The sequence below is a fragment of the Danio rerio genome, chromosome 22 (genome assembly GCF_049306965.1).
Source record: "Danio rerio strain Tuebingen ecotype United States chromosome 22, GRCz12tu, whole genome shotgun sequence".
NCBI lineage: Eukaryota > Metazoa > Chordata > Actinopteri > Cypriniformes > Danionidae > Danio > Danio rerio.
Window position 1 is genome coordinate 40,562,501 of NC_133197.1, and position 20,630 is coordinate 40,583,130.

Genomic DNA, 20,630 nt, shown 5'->3' on the forward strand with positions numbered 1-20,630 from the left:
TTATCAATGATCTTCACTGCTACCTGAAAGACAAATATTAAGAGTGTTTCTGTCAAAAGTGTGTATTCATACACTCATATACACAGTCGTGTGCAGTCGTGGCTGCGAAATGATGTGTGCTTTCTTTATAAGAGAAGATCGCAGTGAAATGCCATTCGGTTTCTAGAGAAAGCTAGTTAATCTCATGCTTTTCTCAGTAGGTAGTGCTGTCACCTCACAACAAAAAGGTCGCTGGTTCGAGCATCGGCCGGGTCAGTTGGTGTTTCTGTGTGGAGTTTGCATGTTCTCCCCGTGTTCGTGTGGGTTTCCTCAGGGGGCTCCGGTTTTCCCCACAGTCCAAACACAAGCGGTTCAGGTGAATTGGGTAGGCTAATGGCTCGTTTACACTGACTGGTACAGTATGGTTCAGGTCGTTACGGGTCACCTTTATCAGGCTTCTGTTTCCACTACCAAGGGTAGCCTTTTGGTGGGTGTAGTGTACGACAGAAAGTTTCAGTCGACGTCATTCTCGCTCGAATAAATGTCTATAGTAAATCTGTACAGCTCGCTTACATATCATATGAGAAGCACAGACGCTTTACACACATCAATACTTCTGTATGAATGTTTATGAACAGGAGTTGATTATAACTGCAGATCAATGACAGTGTGAAATAGCCTACTGTAACTGTAACGTCTGTAATTATATTAAATAAATAAATAAATGAACATATATGAACACATACAGACCCTTACAGTCTCCGAACTACAGAAGAACTACACAGAGCAGACATTTAGTCCTTATTTAGGTTCATGAACAACAGAAAATATAGTCTACAGTCAGAGCAGACCTGTCATCTGTGTGTGTAATCTTCAGCAGCACATGTAGCTTCTGTTAGAGAGTCACTCCATCATTCTGAGTTCATAATAGTCCAGAAGCTGATGATAATAGTTAAACATGGCAGTGTGTTCACGTTTGCTGAAATAATATTGTGCTGCTTTGTTTCCGGCTTCTCCTCTCGCGTTTGTCAGTTTCTGACAGGATCGGGTTTCAAAAGCAGGTCAATAATCAAGCGCACGTTATTATCATCAGCTCTAGAAGTTTGTTATTTCAGATATAGACGCGCGGCGAGCGCAAGCCAGAAAGCGAAACCGCTTGCGCTTCAGACTGGCTCAGGGGCGCAGGGTAAATCTGCTCTTCCTTTTGGCTTTGTGGCTGTTCATCAAGACGACAACAAGGTTTGTTTGAGCCTGGGTTGACCAATGCTCGTTATTCTATGTATATATATATTTACTCTGTAAAAGATCTCTCGCTGTGTATTTTAAACATGGCGGCTCTTTTGTTTTCATTCTGGCTTGTTGCGTAAGCTCGTGACGTATCTCGATAAACCAATAACGCCCAGCTGCGCTTCTAGCGCGTCTAGCTCTACCCTTTCGAAAGAGAGCTGAAAAAGTGGTTCGGTACTACTTTTGACAGTGGAAACAGCCAAAAAGCGTACTAAACCGAACCGTACCACTCAGTGAAAACGGGCCACAAATTGTCTGTTATGTATGAGTGTGAATGAGTGTGTGTGGATGTTTCCCAGAGATGGGTTGCAGTTGGAAGGGCATCCGCTGCGTTAAACATGCTGGATAAGTTGGCGGTTCATTTCGTTGTGGCAACCCCAGATTAATTAAAGTAATAAGCCAAAAGAAATTAAATAAATGAATTTATATATATATATTTATATATATATATATATATATACAGTTAAAGTCAGAATTATTCGCCCCCTTTTATTTTTTTAATATTTCCCAAATGATGTTGAACAGATTGAGGAAATGTTCACAGTGTGTCTGATAATGTTTGTTCTTCTGGAGAAAGTCTTATTTGTTTTATTTGGGCTAGAATAAAAGCAGTTATTAATTTTTAAACACCATTTTAAGGTCAATATTATTCGCCCCTTTAAGCTATATTTGTTTTCGATAGTCTACAAAACAACCTGCCTAGTTACCCTAATTACCCTAGTGAAGCCTTTACATGTCACTTTAAGCTGTATAGAAGTGTCTTGAAGAATATCTAGTTTAATATTATTTACTGTCATCATGACAGAGGAAATAAATCCGTTATTAGAGATGAGTTATTAACACTATTATAATTAGAAATGTCCTGAAGAAATAAACAGGGGGGCGAATAATTCTGACTTCAACTGTATATATACAAATATTTGGTTTCATGCATGTGAGTGTGTCCATCATGTCTTTTGCGTCAGTTTCTTTTGAAGCTTGTCTAACTCTAGGACACGGCTCATTGGTTTTATTACTGTATCAGTGTGCACAAACTCACCTCTCGTCCAGTCAACACATGCCGGGCGAGTTTGACTTTGGCGAAGTTTCCTTTGCCGATGGTTTTCAGCAGTCTGTAGTTGCCGACATGAGGCTGTTCGTCAGTGATGGAGGCCACTGAGTTCCTGGAGCGCGGCAAACTCTGACGACTCGACGACTTCGTTGGCGCTGCTGGTGTGTCTGTGTAGCCGTCCACAGACGTGTGCTGAAACACACACACACACACACACACACACACACACACACACACACACACACACACACACACACTCAATAATGCAATCATAACTCTGATTTCAAAACACTACTACATGCATTTAAATATGCAAATTAGATTTATGCACAAAACGCTGGCTCAGTGGTTAGCACTGTGGCCTCACAGCAAGAAGGTCGCTGCTTTGAGTCCCGACAGGGTCAGTTGGTGTTTGTGAGGAGTTTGCATGTTCTCCCCGTGTTGGCGTGGGTTTCCTCCGGGTGCTCCAGTTTCCCCCACAGTCCAAACACATGCGCTATAGGGGAACTGATGAACTAAACTGAATGAGAGTGAGTGTGTATGGGTGTTTCCCAGTACTGGGTTGCAGCTGAAAGGGTTTGCGTAAAACATATGCTAGATTAATTGGTGGTTCATTCCACCGTGGTGACCCCTGATGAATAAAGGGACTAAGCCGAAGGAAAATGAAAAAGAAAGCTGGCAACAGAAAAGAAGAGTTGATTAATTATTAAGTTTTCTCACGTAAAGGTTTTAAATAAAATCACTGTAACTTTTTTATTTAATAATATAAAGACTTATATTACATAATATATAGACTTAGATAATATAGTTTATACTCATCAGCTAATATATCAGCTATCTGTCTCCAAATATATATAAACATTAACAAAACATTCCAGTCCTAGCATGAAATATCGCTAAATAAAATGATAAATGTGCACATTGCAAGCATGCATCCTTGTCCTTTCTTGTTTTCTCTCTTTCTCACGAGCCATGCACCCTGGGGTTCGTGCACTCAGTAGTGCTTGCAAAAGTAATGTGAAACATGATGGAATAAGAAAGAAGGGTCTCAGCGAAATCTGAACACAAGTGCTCAAAGTGCTGCATTTAAACACATTAATACCAGGTGGAACATGACCTTAGACTTGTTTCTTATACTGCTAAAAGAGTATAGAAAATATAAGTATAACAGAGCTTCATTGTAACATAAAACAGTTGTAAGCAGAAGTTTACATGCACAAAAGGAATATTTAGAAAAATGTCTGATGGTAAATCACTAAACGTTTAATATTTTAGGTCTGTTAGGATTTCCTAAATGATTTACATTTGCTCAATGCCAGAATGAGAGAATAGTTTATTAAATTCTAGACAGTCAGTAGTTTACACACATTTCCTTGGTATTTTAGCTTTGCTTTTAAACTGTTTAACTTTGGTCAAATGTTTTGGGTCTCCTTCCACAAGCTTCTCACAATAGTTTGCAGGAGTTTTGGCCCATTCCTCCTGCAGAATTGCTGTAACTGAGTCAGATTTGTAGGCTGTCCTGCTCACACAAGCTTTCTCAACTCTGCCCACACATTCACTATAGGATTGAGATCAGGGCTTTGTGATGGCCACTCCAAAACATTCACTCTGTTGTCCTTAGAGCACATGTGAACTCATTTGGCAGTGTGCTTAGGGTCATGGTCTGTCTGGAAGAGCCATTTGTGGGCAAGTTGTAATGTCCTGGCTGATGTGTTGAGATGTTGCTTCAGTATTTCTCCATAATGTTCTGTCTTCATGATGCCATCTATGCTGTGAAGTGGACCAGTCCCTCCTGCAGCAAAACAGCCCCACAACATGATGCTGCCGCCCCCATACTGCACAGTTGGGATGGTGTTCTAGGCTTGTTCCTCTTTGTCCTCCACATGTAACACTGCTCATTATGGCCAAACAGTTCAGTCTTAGCTTCATCAGAGCACAGGACATGTCTCCAAGCATTACTCTTTTCCCAGTGTCATTCAGCAAACTGTAATCTGGCTTTGTTGTTGATTCTGGCTTGTTGATTTTCTCATGTTGTCACACAGGGAAGCAGTGTGTTTGAGCTTCTCCTTCAATACTATTCTACAGTTGTGCCTCACATTAACTCAAATGTTGTCAATCAGCCAATCAGAAACTTCCAAAACCCTGACATCATCATCTGAGCCTTATCAGAGGCAGAATAATCTTATTGTGTGTAAACTTGACTTTCAAGAACAGTTATAACAGTTTCTCAACAAATATCTCTCATTATTCTGCTATTTAGCAGAACAGAAACACATTTGATCATCCTAACTTACCTAAAAGAGGAAAAGTTTAGTCTCGTTAACATCTGCCTTCTTATATAGTGCATGTCAACTTCTGCTTTCAACTGTATGTAGCTATATTAGATTAAAGTGGCGTTTCTTGTTTGTGCAAAATACTAAAGCTAAAAAGAGAAACTAGGGCTGCACGATGTTAGAAAACTAAAAACATCTGTCATTGGAATAAATTCTATGATTGACAATATCTAACACTGAGATATTTTTATTTAGCGATATGTATATTTAGATATAAATACAATTTCACCAAATTATTTAATATCTCTTTTTGGAATAAATGTATAATGTCAGATCGATTAGGATGATAGTGCAGTGGCAGTGCATCTCCATCAAATCTAATAAACTATCTATAAACGTTTTGGGGTCCCCCGACACGTTTGGGTTGTGATCAGTGCGATTTTGCAGTGCGTTTCTGTATTTGCATGTGTTGAGTATTTTCATGCAAAATAATCTATGAATACAACCAAGAAAAAGATGTGTTTTATTGTTTACAGCATTCAAGTACAGTAACTGAACGATAGAAACAAAAATTATTAAATCAAATTAAATCGCTGTTAAAGTTACAAATGGTACAATTTATAACACCTGAATGCTTTTAAGGCCTTTATACAATCACAGGCATCAAAAACACATGCTAATGATCAATTATAGTACAAACTTAACATTCCGTATGCTTGTGATGTGACTATAGCGAATTATCACATTGCGATATCGATGTTTCAGCCCTGGCTGAGCCAACACAACTCTTAAGAATTTTTTTGGGCGACAATTTAATTTTGTATGTTCAATCCACTTGTAAAAACTAATAAGTTAACTTAATTCCATCATGTAGTCCCGACACAAATCGATTGTGTGGTACCCAGCATTTGTTTACAGCCTATTATGAATTATTTAAAATACAAAACCATTAATTAAATAGCTTGTAAATTATAGCTGATAAAATAATAACGATACATTATTGATACAGCCAGGCCAATAGATGGCGATATCACTGAATACCAGTCTGTCGCCATTGCTGTTTTCAACTCTGGATCACTGCAAATACAGCCTCAGTCTGCATTTTTCGATTGATGTAAAATACTAGCGCTGAATGATATTAGAAAAATTAGACGATGTGATATTTTGTTTTACTGCAATATAAACTTGGCTGGGTCAGTTGGCGTTTCTGTGTGGAGTTTGCATGTTCTCCCTGCGTTGATTCCTCCGGGTGCTAAAATAAAATAAATATAAATAAATGTGAATAAAGTCATAAGTGTTTAACCAATTATTTTTATTTACCTAATTTGAGTTAAGAAACTGCATGTTGTTACGATTTAATAATGATATCATGACTGAAATGGGAAACCATATTTGTGAAATTCAATAGGTGGCGATAATGATCCTAAGGAATTGCCTAAACCGCGTGTGCTAGATTGCGTGTGCCTGAAACGTGTCTGGGTCTGCGGGTCTCCAGCTGGATATATCTCGGTCAATATGTGCTTTTTAAAATACTATAGGTTGGGTTTAGAGAAGAAGTGGGTGGGGGTTTCGATCGGTTAGTCGGTCAGTCAGTCGACAGCGGCCTCTGGTGGATTTATGTGTGAACAGCAGGTGCATATGGAACTCGCAAGAAATTTGCGATCTGAAAAAGCGTACACATTGGCTTCAAGTGGATTTCCGAAAACAAAACTGCAAACATATCTCCTGGGACGGATTTTGCTTTCTCCAGAAATGTATATAGAGGTACGAAATCAAAACAAGCCTGGGTTGAGAATAAGAGAACGGAGGAGCCCATTGAAAACAATGCCACATCCATACCGCTGGAATTGCTCATGTGAACTATTGTTACTCTGAATGACCTGTCTCCGTGTCTTCTTTAATTCATGATAAAATTGTCATAATTCAAGCCAAAATCTGGTGTCTTCCGTCACAGCGGTGTTCAGAGCATGGGTTTTACTGGATAAATCACTCCTGGAGCCTGAAGAAACGAAACTAGCGTCCACATTATCTGCTGTTTGGAGCACAATGGCAGAAAGCCCGATGCGAGGCCTGACAATCAGCACTCAGAGTAAGCGGTGACTCAGCGAGAGATCGAATGATCCAAACACATGATACTGAACACTGGCCTGCAGCAGATCTCGCACTTTCAGGAGCACAGACTCAAGCCTTCTGCTAAATACACCAGTGGACTTACGAGTGACATAAACAGATCCATTATAGCAGTGCAGCGGAAAACACAAGCATGCTTTAAATATGTCTTTAAACACTTCACTGCATCTTATTTATAGCTAATGCATGACATTGGAAAAATCTGACATCGCCATATTGTGTTTTGCAGTTGAAGTCAGAATTATTAGCACCTTGTTTATTTATTACCACATAACTGATTTATTTTATCTTTGCTATGATGACAGTACTATATTTTTGACTCAATATTTATCAACATACTAGTATTCAGCTTAAAGTGACATTTCTCAACAGGCACAAGACGTTAACATGTGGCGTTGTACCCAGGGCCGGTGCGTGGTCATTGAGGACGACATAGTAGTAAAGGCGGCGTCCGCGACATCCACAACCCCCCTCCTCCCCCGCTCTTCGGTTTCCTTCATGGACACCTCCCCCATGGCATTTTGCTGGAAATGAAATTCAGGTTGACGTCAGACGCCTATATCGGTTCGATGTCACCTAAAACCTACTAAATATCAACATCTAACAATGTTACAGCTTGACGTTGTGTGGACGTTACCACTATGACGTCTATTAGGCGTAGAATTTTGGTTGCCATACCTGTCAAATAAATGTCAGTATTTGACGTCAGTATGATGTTGGGTTAAGATGTTGGCTCCACGTTGGATTTTGGTCACTTTCTAACAACCTAAAATCAACCAAATATCAACGTCTAATGATGTTACAGCTTGACGTGTGGACGTTACCACTATGACGTCTATCAGATGTTGGATTTTGGTTGTCATACCTGACGATTAAATGTCAGTATTTGACGTCAATATGATGTTGGTTTAGGACGTTGGCTTGACGGTGGATTTTGGTTACCATAGCTAACGAATAAATGTCAGTATTTGACGTCAATATGACGTTGGTTTAGGTTGTTGGCTCAACATTGGATTTTAGCTGCCATACCTGACGAATAAATGTCAGTATTTGATGTCAATATGACGTTCGTTTAGGACGTTGGATTTCAGTTGCCATACCTGACGATTAAATGTCAGTATTTGACGTAAATATGACGTTGATTTAGGACGCTGGCTCGATGGTGGATTTTGGTTGCCATACCTGACGAATAAATGTCAGTATTTGACGTCAATATGACGTTGGTTTTAGACGTTGGTTCAACATTGGATTTCAGTTGCCATACCTGACAATTAAATGTCATTATTTAATGTCAATGTGATGTTGATTTAGGATGTTGGCTGGACGGTGGATTTTGGTTACCATAGCTAATGATTAAATGTCAGTATTTGACGTCAATATGACGTTGGTTTTAGACGTTGGTTCAACATTGGATTTCAGTTGCCATACCTGACAATTAAATGTCATTATTTAATGTCAATGTGATGTTGATTTAGGATGTTGGCTCGATGGTGTATTTTGGTTACCATAGCTAACGAATAAATGTCAGTATTTGACGTCAATATGATGTTGGTTTAGGATGTTGGCTTGACGGTGGATTTTGGTTACTATAGCTAACGAATAAATGTCAGCATTTGACGTCAATATGACGTTCGTTTAGGACGTTGGATTTCAGTTGCCATACCTGACGATTAAATGTCAGTATTTGACGTCAATATGACGTTGACTTAGGACGCTGGCTCGATAGTGGATTTTGGTTGCCATAGCTAACGAATAAATGTCAGTATTTGACGTCAATATGACGTTGGTTTAGGTTGTTGGCTCAACATTGGATTTCAGTTGCCATACCTGTTGAATAGATGTCAGTATTTGACGTCAATATGATGTTGATTTAGGATGTTGGCTCGATGGTGGATTTTGGTTACCATAGCTAACGAATAAATTTCAGTATTTGACGTCAATATGATGTTGATTTAGGATTTTGGCTCGATGGTGGATTTTGGTTACCATAGCTAACGAATAAATGTCAGCATTTGATGTCAATATGATGTTCGTTTAGGACGTTGGATTTCAGTTGCCATACCTGACGATTAAATGTCAGTATTTGACGTAAATATGACATTAATTTAGGACGCTGGCTCGATTGTGGATTTTGGTTGCCATAGCTAACGAATAAATGTCAGCATTTGATGTCAATATGATGTTCGTTTAGGACGTTGGATTTCAGTTGCCATACCTGACGATTAAATGTCAGTATTTGACGTAAATATGACATTAATTTAGGACGCTGGCTCGATTGTGGATTTTGGTTGCCATAGCTAACGAATAAATGTCAGTATTTAACGTCAATATGACGTTGGTTTAGGTTGTTGGCTCAACATTGGATTTCAGTTGCCATACCTGACGATTAAATGTCAGTATTTGATGTCAATGTGATGTTGATTTAGGATGTTGGCTCGACGGGGGATTTTGGTTACCATAGCTAACGAATAAATGTCAGTATTTGACGTCAATATGACGTTGGTTTAGGACGTTAGCTCAATGGTGGATTTTGGTTACCATAACTAACGGATAAATGTAAGTATTTCACATCAATATGATGTTGGTTTAGGACGTTGGCACATCGTTGGATTTCAATTGCCATACCTGACGATTAAATGTCAGTAATTGATGACTACTATATGATGTTGGTTTAAAACGTTGGCTTGACGTTGGATTTTGGTTGTCATACCTGATAAATAAATGTCAGCGTTTAATGTCAACATGACGTGCTTTAAATATGTTGGCTCCAACGTTGGATTTTGGTCACTTTCAACACAACCTAAAATTAACCAAATATCAACGTCATTCGGCATCGTTGTTGGACTTGCATCTAACCAAATATTAACGTCTTGATGTTGTGTGCCCACCAAGTGGATGTGAAGATGCTGTTCAGCAAACATCTGAAAAACCAATCGCTTACATACTAACATCCAGCATGCTATAGATCTGAACAGTGCAGTGGTTTACTGTATATCCAATGAAAATAAATGACTATTCAAGTTGTAGAGAACGTCAATGAGTGCAAACACAGAGACACAGGAGCGATATAAAGCCATGAAGATCAGTCGGTTCATCAGTGGATCGCTCGTCTGTGTTTGCACTTGGTAAATATGGGTGAAGAGCGGTGAACTGATGACCTTCACGGCTAACCACAGTCATTACTGTTGAGCACTGGTGAACACAATGGCAAATCAGCGCTGTTTAGGAACGTGCTCAACAGCGATTAAATGTTAAATCTTTGTTTTATTATTATAGTTCACATGTTCAGCTCTTCAAATAATGCGAGATGTGAATGTAACAATCAAATATCCGTCAAGTGCATGTTTGAAAGAGCACAGTAGAGAAGTAGCGCACTGGAGAGGAAAAGCACATTCTGTGTGAACAGCCCCTTGGTTTATTAGCACAGAGCATGGATCTTGGCTTCAGGATGCTGCTCATCAATCTAGCGAGACAGAGGAACAGTTTAAGATAGTTAATCCACGTCCTGCAACCCAAAGCAAAGGTCACAGCACCGGCTCCAGATCTGCTCCACAAACAATGACAGCAGATTATCAGCACTGATGTAAACCTACTGTAAACAATTCACAACAGCTCTCAGACTCCTGTGGAAAAGACTCATTTCAATCCTTAAAGCGACAGTTCAGCCAAAAATAAAAATAAACTCGCAATTTTATCTCCCTCAAGCGATCCTAAACCATTTATTAAGTTGAACACGAAAGAAATACTATGGAAGTCAATGGTTACCGATTTCCAACATACTTTGAAATATCTTATTTTGTGCTCAACCGAAGAAACAAACCTAAACGTTCATTCATTTCATTTTCCTTTGGTTTAGTGCCTTGTTTATCAGGGGTCGCCACAGTGGAATGAACCGGCAACTATTCCAGCATGATTTACTCAGTGAATGCCCTTCCAGCTGCAACCCAGTACTGGAAAAACACCCATACACAATTATTCACACACACTAATACACTACGGCCAATTTACTTAATCAATTTCCCCTATGCGCCATGTGTTTGGACTGTGAGGGAAACAGGAGCACCCAGAGGAAACCCACACCAACACGGGGAGAACATGCAAACTCCACACAGAAATGCCTACTGACCCAGCTGTGACTCAAACCAGTGACTTTCATGCTGTGAGGCCACAGTGCTAGCCACTGAGTCACTTTGCCACCCCAAACAACTTGTTTGGAACAAGGAAAAGGTAAGTGAACGATGACAGAATTTTCATTATTGGTGTGTGAACTGTCCCTCTATAGCAGGCAAACCTGGTCCTGGAGGGCCGGTGTCCTGCACAGTTTAGCTCCAACTCTAATCACACATACCTGCTTATAGATTTATACCCCCCCCCCCAATAAACACTGAGGTTAAAATGTCTGCAACACCCTTAAAGAGACAGTAACCCCTAAAACACCCTTAAAGAAACAGTGACACCAAAAAAACTGAGGTCATAAGTCTGTAACACCCTTAAAGAGACAGTGACACCAATAAAACTGAGGTTACAAGAGTCTGCAACACCCTTAAAGAGACAGTAACCCCAAACACACCAAGGCTATTAGAGGCTGCAACACCCTTAAAGAGACAGTAACCCCAAACACACCAAGGCTATTAGAGTCTGCAACACCCTTAAAGAGACAGTAACCCCAAACACACCAAGGCTATTAGAGGCTGCAACACCCTTAAAGAGACAGTAACCCCAAACACACCAAGGCTATTAGAGTCTGCAACACCCTTAAAGAGACAGTAACCCCAAACACACCAAGGCTATTAGAGTCTGCAACACCCTTAAAGAGACAGTAACCCCAAACACACCAAGGCTATTAGAGTCTGCAGCACCCTTAAAGAGACAGTAACCCCAAACACACTAAGGCTATTAGAGTCTGCAACACCCTTAAAGAGACAGTAACCCCAAACACACCAAGGCTATTAGAGTCAGCAACACCCTTAAAGAGACAGTAACCCCAAACACACCAAGGCTATTAGAGTCTGCAACACCCTTAAAGAGACAGTAACCCCAAACACACCAAGGCTATTAGAGTCTGCAACACCCTTAAAGAGACAGTAACCCCAAACACACCAAGGCTATTAGAGTCTGCAACACCCTTAAAGAGACAGTAACCTAGAAATACTTTTAAAGAGACAGCAACCCCAAAACACACTTAAAGAAACAGTAACCACAAAACAGAGGTTCAAGAGTCTGCAACACCCTTGAAAAGACCGTAATCCAGAATCACCCTTAAAGAGACAGTAACCCAAAATCACCCTTAAAGAGACAGTACCACCAAAAACACTAAGGTTACAGGAGTCTGCAACACCCTTAAAGAGACAGCAACCCCAAAACACACTTAAAGAAACAGTAACCACAAAACAGAGGTTACAAGAGTCTGCAACACCCTTAAAGAGACAGCAACCCAAAATCACCCTTAAAGAGACAGTAACCCAAAATCACCCTTAAAGAGACAGTACCACCAAAAACACTAAGGTTACAGGAGTCTGCAACACCCTTAAAGAAACAATAACACCAAAACACTCTTAATTAGACAGTAACCCAAAAACACCCTTAAAGAGACAGTAACCCAAAAAACACTGAGGTTACAAGAGTTTGCAACACCCTTAAAGAGACAGTAACACAGAAACACCCTTGAAGACACAGTAAGACAAAAACACTGAGGTTACAGGAGTCTGCAACACTCTTGAAAAGACAGTAACCCCAAAACACTCTTAAAGAAACAGCAACCCCAAAACACAGCGTTCAGAAGGGTCTGTCACACCCTTAAAGAGACAACAATGCAAAATCACCCTTAAAGAGACAGTAACCCAAAATCACCCTTAAAAAGACAGTAACACCAAAAACTCTGAGGTTACAAGAGTCTGCAACACCCTTGAAGAGACAGTAACCCCAAAACATACTTAAAGAGACAGTAGCCCAAAAACACAGCGTTCAGAGGAGTCTGTAACACCCTTAAAGAGACAACAATGCAAAATCCCCCTTATAAAAAACAGTAACCCAAAAACATTGGGGCATCAATGCTGAAATGACACAGCTCTACATTTGAGTATGAGTAAGCAATGAAGAAACTGGACTTTTTGGGTGAACTGTCCCTTTTAGACTTCATCTATCAACAGTTATAGTGTTAATGCGAGGACAGAGGAGCTGATGACAGGAAACTCTGGATGTTTTCTTCCCTGATTCATCATCGATGAGTTTTTACATCAATGAGCCACAGACCGCACACACCCAGACCACCGCCGAGCGATTCATTAATCACAGCCGCTAATTACATGATGCAGTCAACAGCCCCTCTGCGGCCATGATCAGCACATCATAGAGACCTGAAACTGATGCATGCATGTGACATTTATTAAAACATGAACTGACAGAGAGCGTATATGTTCACGTCATATTAAAACAACTGTTTGTATTTGTTTGAGACATCAACGTGACATGGGAGCGGCCGCTACAGTTAATCCGGTGTGCGTGCGTAGTAGCCTCGGTGTACATACTTGAAACTTTAAACTAGCACACAGTTGGCAGCTTGACATAACGTTTCCATGCAACAAAAACGCGGCTTAGAGAAGCCTTTACGATTAATTAAATGTGACGAATTAAAGCGCAGTTAATAGTGAAATCAGCTGATCGTTGCATCCCTATTAATGATTACTTACGGTGACTCCTGCTCTGCGCAGCCTCTGCTTTGTATTGAACAGACGTCACTTCATAAGTACTGCGGCCGTTTTTCGCCTGAACTAAATTTATTTTTGATGTCTTGGTCACACTATTTGGAGGGTCGGAACAAACTGCCGCCAATTGAATAGCCCTGGTCTAAACACATGCGCTATAGGGGAATTGGATAGGCTTAATTGTCTGTAGTGTATGAGCGTGAATGAGTGTTTCCCAGAGATGGGTTGCAGCTGGAAGGGCATCCGCTGTGTAGAACATATGCTGGATAAGTTGTCGGTTCATTCCGCTGTGGCGACCTCAGATCAATAACGGGACTAAGCCGAAAAGAAAATGAATGAATGAATGTTTGCAGATTGATATTTGTCAGATCCAACAACTCAAATGAGTGTTTCCCAGAGATGGGTTGCGGCTGGAAGGGCATCCGCTGCGTAAAAACTTGCTGGATAAGTTGGCAGTTCATTCCGCTGTGGCGACCCCGGAGTAATAAAGGGACTAAGCCGACAAGAAAATGAATGAATGAATGAATGAATGAATAAATAGCTACTGACCTAATATAAAGCTTGAATTTAAATTAGACGTGATAAGTCTGACCGTAAACCGTGATTATTCTTCAGACTATATAATCGTACAACCAACATCTATCATGTTGCATCACTAAGTGTTATGGAGTTCAAAACACAATATATGACTGTGTCTGAATGTAGAAGACTACTCCAGCAATGCACTGCTTTTATTGTGCGAAATTCAACATTTGAATGTTTGTAAACAAACAAAAAAAGTCAATTGCACAATGCAGTTGTTTTAAAATACAATATATGAACATTTTAATGTAAATAAAGCCAACGTGGGCGTCTTTATGAGCGCTAATACAGCATACGGGCTCTTATATGCAGTTGTGTCATCACTCATATAGCTAGTCATATCTCTCCGGCTTTTCATGAACCGGCCCCCATGCCAAACTAATTGAATAGCCCTGGTTTAGACCAAACCGGAGCACCCGGAGGAAACCCACGCGAACGCAGGGAGAACATGCAAACTCCACACAGATTAAATGCAGATATCACAGTCTCACATCCGAATAAACTCGTCCACACTATTAGGTCAGGGTTAAACTCAGTATCAGCATGTCAGGACGACCTGAAAGTGACGCATCACTGCACGATGTGAACAACACAACACAAGCGCAGCAATGCTTTACATAATAAAAGCCCGCAGGACAATAACCTGAGCTGACTCTGAGATGAAGAAGAGCAGAAGACACGGCCTGTAAAGCACACACTTACGGCAGAGCGATTCATTGAACTAAAACTGAAGACGGGTATTTGGTCAAATAAGCTGAATGACAGCAGAGTACGGCTGTTTGTAAAGTATATACGGCAACCTGCTGTAAAAGAATAAGCTCACAATTGATTCAGGAGAGAATAAAAAGTCTCACAAACAATGCAGAATCGCTTTCTTCAAGGAATTCAGCACAGCTCTAATGTTGATTTACGAAATATGAGGGTACTGGAGCTGACAAGCTTTGGACGACTTATGCATAGCGCAAAAACAATATTTAATGGCCAAACAATTCAAAGCAAAGAGGAACAATGCTCTCCCTGACAGTAGGTGGCGCTTATGGAGAAGCGGAATTTATTTTGCCTTTATTTGGAATAAATAAAAAACATTAACAACCTTATATAACCATTAAAACTCTCCCATGTGTCTGAACTGCTCCAAGCTGAAGGGCGTCCCTGCTGAAAAATCCAGCTTAAACCAGCCTAGGATGGTTGGCTGGTTTTAGAGGGGTTTTGGCCATTTCCAGGCGGAAAATGACCAGCTAAATCCAGCTAAAACCAACTTGACCAGCCTGGTTTAAGCTGGACATAGCTGGTTTTGGCTGGGCTCCCAGCCTGGCTTGGCTGGTCAAGCTGGTTTTAGCTGGTCATCTCCCAGCCTGAGCAGCTAAGACCAGGCTGGAAATGGCTGGAAACCAGCCTGGAAATGGCCAAAACCCCTCTAAAACCAGCCTGGTCGACCAGCTAAAACCAGCCAACCAGCCTAGGCTAGTTTAAGCTGGATTTTTCAGCAGGGGTATGAATGCCACCAGATTTTATTGTCATCCATTTTATGCTAATGAGTGCTGTGACCCTCCCACATAACATCTCAACAACCCAAATCCGCACCAAAACCTCCTGAAATCTAGTGAGGTGTTAAATAGAAAGATCTTCAAACGTGAAGTTATGCTATCACTGCACACCCTGCATTTTCCCAAACCTGCCATGTTGAGTGCTACTAACTTAAAATTCAATGTAGCGACCTCTAAAGTATGTGCACTGAGCCCTAATGAGCGTTAATTACAGCGCAGTTACATGTAAACACACTGAAACTGGTGCCGGGACGGGTGAGAGCATGATGGGACAGCTCACACTGATGACGAGCATGATGATGAGGATGAGGATAACAATCCGATATGATGAAGGCCACGGTGTGTGTGTGTGTGTGTGTGTGTTTGTGATGGGTCGGTCAACACAAAACAGTTACACACACGTACACACCTGAACCACATTTAAATCACGAACACATCTCTATGAATAAGCTTTAAATCAGCGCTGGGCTCGGTTATGAGGCGTTCAGCCAATCCGCGCTATTGATTAAAGCAGCGGAAGCCGCACCGCGCGTTATAACGCGGAATGTCGATGTTTCAGGTTGACTTACGTTCTCTGCGTCGCGCTCGTTGACGGTGGGCAATGGCGTTCTGGTCGACATCTTGTGTTTACAGGCCTCGCGCTCCAGCACCGGCGCTCGGTGCAGCACAGCAGCGGACCGGCCTCGCGGAAGATAACGCGGAAGATACGGGATATCTCCGGTGCCCTTCACGCCGGCATCTCTCCGGCCTTCGAGCTACGATGCTGCGGCGGCGGTTTACCGGACTATAACTCGCTCATTATCCGGGAGCGGCGCGTCCGCCGCGGCGAGAGACACTGGAGAAGAGCGGCGGCGCTGCGGATGCGCGGACAGGACGAGTGTGTGTGTGTGTGTGAGTGTGTGAGCGTGTGTGAGCAAGCAAAAGAGAGAGAGATAGCGAGTGTGTTTGTGTGTGTGTGTGGAGATCAGGCTCCTGCATTGATCCACCCTGATAGAGAAACGCACGCAGAGACAGAGATGATGATGAGAACTATAATAATATATACATCCGTTATAAGTTCTATATATATATATATATATATAGGCTATATATTTTTATATATTTGGGCTATATACAATATTTTGGGCTATATATTATATATATGGGCTATGTACTATATATATATATATATATATATATATATATATATATATATATATATATATATATATATATATATATATATATATATGGGCTATATATTTATATATATATGGGCTATATACTATATTATATGGGCTATGCACTATATATATGGGCTATGTACGATATATATATATATATATATATATATATATATATATATATATATATATATATATATATGGGCTATATATTTTTATATATATGGACTATATACAATATTTTGGGCTATATATTATATTTATATGGGCTATGTACTATATATATGGGCTATATACAATATTTTGGGCTATATATTATATATATATGGGCTATATACTATATTATATGGGCTATGTACTATATATATATATATATATATATATATATATATATATATATATATATATATATATATATATATAGGCTATATACAATATTTTGGGCTATATACTATATTATATGGGCTATGTACTATATATTTGGGCTATATATATTATATATAGGCTATGTACTATATATATGGGCTATATACAATATTTTGGGGTATATATTATATATATGGGCTATATACTATATTATTTCGGCTATGTACTATATATATATATATATATATATATATATATATATATATATATATATATATATATATATATATATATATATATATATGGGCTATATATTATGTGTGTGTGTGTGTGTGTGTGTGTGTGTGTGTCTCACGACTAAAACTGTAAATATATTTGAGATTATTAGATTTGTAATATCAGTTGCAGATGCTTTGTCATTATAAGCTTAGTTGTGGTGTGTGTGTGTGTGTGTGTGTGTGTGTGTTGTAATGTTCTCCGGTGTCTCCTAAAATAAACACACTGAATCGGTCTCCGCTCTACGTCTCCACCTAATGGATTTAAGACTGTACTGCGTTCAACATTTCAGCTCTTTAAAAGCTCGAGAGTCATTTTTCGACAGAGAACAAACAGTTAAAGTTGTTAAAAACTGAACGTGTTAAATGTTTTGTTTAAAGTGCTCGCTGTGTGTGCATCTCTGACATTGATCTGTTCGTCAGATGAAGCCGCTGTCTGTGAAGAAGCGTGATTTGGGTGGCCGGCCAAACCATTTCAACATTTGATTCTGCTTATGTTCACACACTGCTGACACACAACAGATTTTTGCACACTAGCTCCCCTTTAAAGTTGTATTATTACATCAAAAACAACGCAAAACGTCTCCATGAAGCCACGCAAGCTCTGTTAAAAGTGAATGTTTATTGCAAAAGCAGAGTATGCGACAGAAGCTTTTGTTCACTATCTTTACCCAGCGTCAGGAAGACCTCTGGATGTTTATAGAAACCCATATGTAACGTTTGAGTAGCAAATACAGGATAAAACACTGAACTCTAAGTAATAAAAACACTATAAATGTATAAAAAAAACAACAAACAAACAAGCATTCAAGGCATTTCCAAGTCGTAACAAACAGCATACTGAAATCAAGACATCCTTCATTTTACAGGCACTTGAATTTTTCACTCATTGTCAACATCAATTATTGAAGAAACACTCCACCTTTCCCCCCAAAATAGCCTATTTTGTGATTTACCTAGAGTTTAATAGTAGATTTTAACCAGTTTTGAACTCATTCAACCAATCGGATTAGACCATTAGCATCTCACTCAAAAATAACCAGAGCTCATCTAGAGTTAAACACATGAGTTTCACCAATTATTGAATCAATTCAGCCGATCTCCAGGTCTGACAGAAGCACTTTTAGCTTAGCTTAGCATAAATCATTGAATCCGATTAGACCATTAGCATCTCACTCAAAAATAACCAAAGAGCTCATCTAGAGTTAAACATGAGTTTCACCAACTATTTAATCAATTCAGCTGATCTCCAGGTCTGACAGAAGTACTTTTAGCTTAGCTTAGCATAAATCATTGAATCCGATTAGACCATTAGCATCTCACTCAAAAATGACCAAAGAGCTCTTCTAGAGTTATACACATGAGTTTCACCATTTATTTAATCGATTTAGCCGATCTCCAGGTCTGACAGGAGCACTTTTAGCTTAGCTTAGCATAGATCATTGAATCGGATTAGACCGTTAGCATCTCACTCAAAAATGACCAGTTGTTATAATCTTCCTATTTAAAGCTTGACTTTTCTCTCAGAAACGTCTCCATGATTGCAAGGCACATTGATTTACATTGACAGAAGTTAGCCTATTATCAAGCTGCTTCAGTCATGCTACGGCAGCTAAGTTGCTTGATTATTACGCCAGGATGAGAGTAAAGTTGCTAGCCATATCAGCCTGGAAAATAGCCACTTTTATTCTCTGTCAAGAGATAATCAATAATCAAGCTTTAAATAAATAGTACAAATAATCAAAACTCTTCTGCTTATTTAAGTGAGATGCTAACGGTCTAATCCGATTCAATGATCTATGCTAAGCTAAGCTAAAAGAGAAGAATAAATTCAGAAATGATCAAACTCAACTATTTAACTCGATTAGTCTTAAATAAAGCTATTTCGCAATAGAAAAGTCTCGTGTTCCTTTAACATGCTTCTCTCAACAGCCGTTTCTAAGAGTACTTCTGAATTATATATATAAAAAAGGCATAAACATCATACAAAAGTCATATAAACAGTACCTTTCTGTACATTGAACAAACAGGACCTTTTAAATAAATTAAGAGGCTCCCGAGACAATCCTTCTACTATATAAAACCTGTCAGTGCACAGTTTGATTATTACAAACGCACTTTATTTACCACATTTCTTCCTCCAGACGTGACACACAGCAAATAACGCTTTTCTGACTAAGAGTCTTGAGTCTTGTTTCTACTCTAAATACCCCAAAATTCTTAAATCAAGAAATAAATATGTATACAAGACAAAAATAGAGTCTTGTTTTCAGAAATAACGAGTCAAAATGAAGTGATTTTTATTAAAACTGGCTCAATAATCTGCCAATGGGGGATGCAGAATAATCTCATTCTTGTTTTACCTCATTGGCAGATTATTGAGCTTGTTTTAACCAGAAACTCACTTCATTTTGACTCATTATATCTGAAAAAACTAAACAAATTTATTTTGCTCGTCTAAAAATGCTTCTTGATTAAAATAAGGTGAATATATTTAGACTAGAGACAAGACAACTGGGTCAGAAACGCATGTTTGCAGTGTAGGGCTGCTTTCTTTGTTCAAGAGCCGACTGTTTGAGGAACCGATACAAAATATAAAAGGAAGATACGGTCATAAAATAATCAAATCAAGTCAATTTCTGCGTTCTTTCGGGACACTGAAGGTTTAAGGTGGCGTTTTCTCCTGAAACGATGGCTTGCGGATGCTGCGAGTGTGTCAGACTTTGCTCTCGGAGGGCAGATCGCTGAGAGCGCTGCAGATCTCGCTGAAGGACAGTCTGTCTTTAGGACTGGCGGCCCAGCAGCGAACCATCAGCTTGAAGACTCGAGACGGACAGCCCTGCGGAGGACACAGCTTCAGCTTCCCGTCCTGCAGAGCTGCACAAACACACACACACACACACACACACACACACACACACACACACACACACACACGGTCAAAATCAACCAAAACACAAGACATTTTACCTGATTAAGATACAGTGCTCTGAAGATTATTTCAATTCAATAGAGCACTTTACAGTTCAATTCTTACTAGTAAACATTGAATTAGAGCACTTTATAGTTCAATTCTTCCTAGTAAACATTGAATTAGTGCACTTTATAGTTCAATTCTTCCTAGTAAACATTGAATTAGAGCACTTTATAGTTCAATTCTTACTAGTAAACATTGAATTAGAGCACTTTATAGTTCAATTCTTACTAGTAAACATTGAATTAGTGCACTTTATAGTTCAATTCTTACTAGTAAACATTAAATTAGAGCACTTT

General features: G+C 39.5%; 1 protein-coding gene across 4 annotated transcripts in view; it reads right to left on the bottom strand.

The window, feature by feature from the left end:
• Positions 1 to 16,440, bottom strand: part of mark1 (MAP/microtubule affinity-regulating kinase 1) — a 49,782-nt gene extending 33,342 nt beyond the window's left edge. For 3 of the 4 annotated variants that reach the window (XR_012397283.1, XM_073936138.1, XM_073936137.1), the window contains exons 1-3: positions 16,123 to 16,440; positions 2,306 to 2,509; positions 1 to 23 (exon numbers count right to left, since the gene is read on the bottom strand). The exon at positions 1 to 23 is cut by the window's left edge and continues 31 nt beyond it. Coding sequence is in view for 3 of the 4 variants with exons in the window: in XM_073936138.1 (XP_073792239.1) it covers positions 1 to 23; positions 2,306 to 2,509; positions 16,123 to 16,173 (278 nt within the window). In the remaining variant the exon portion in view is untranslated. 4 annotated transcript variants of the gene reach the window in all.
• Between the last annotated feature and the right edge of the window lie 4,190 nt (positions 16,441 to 20,630).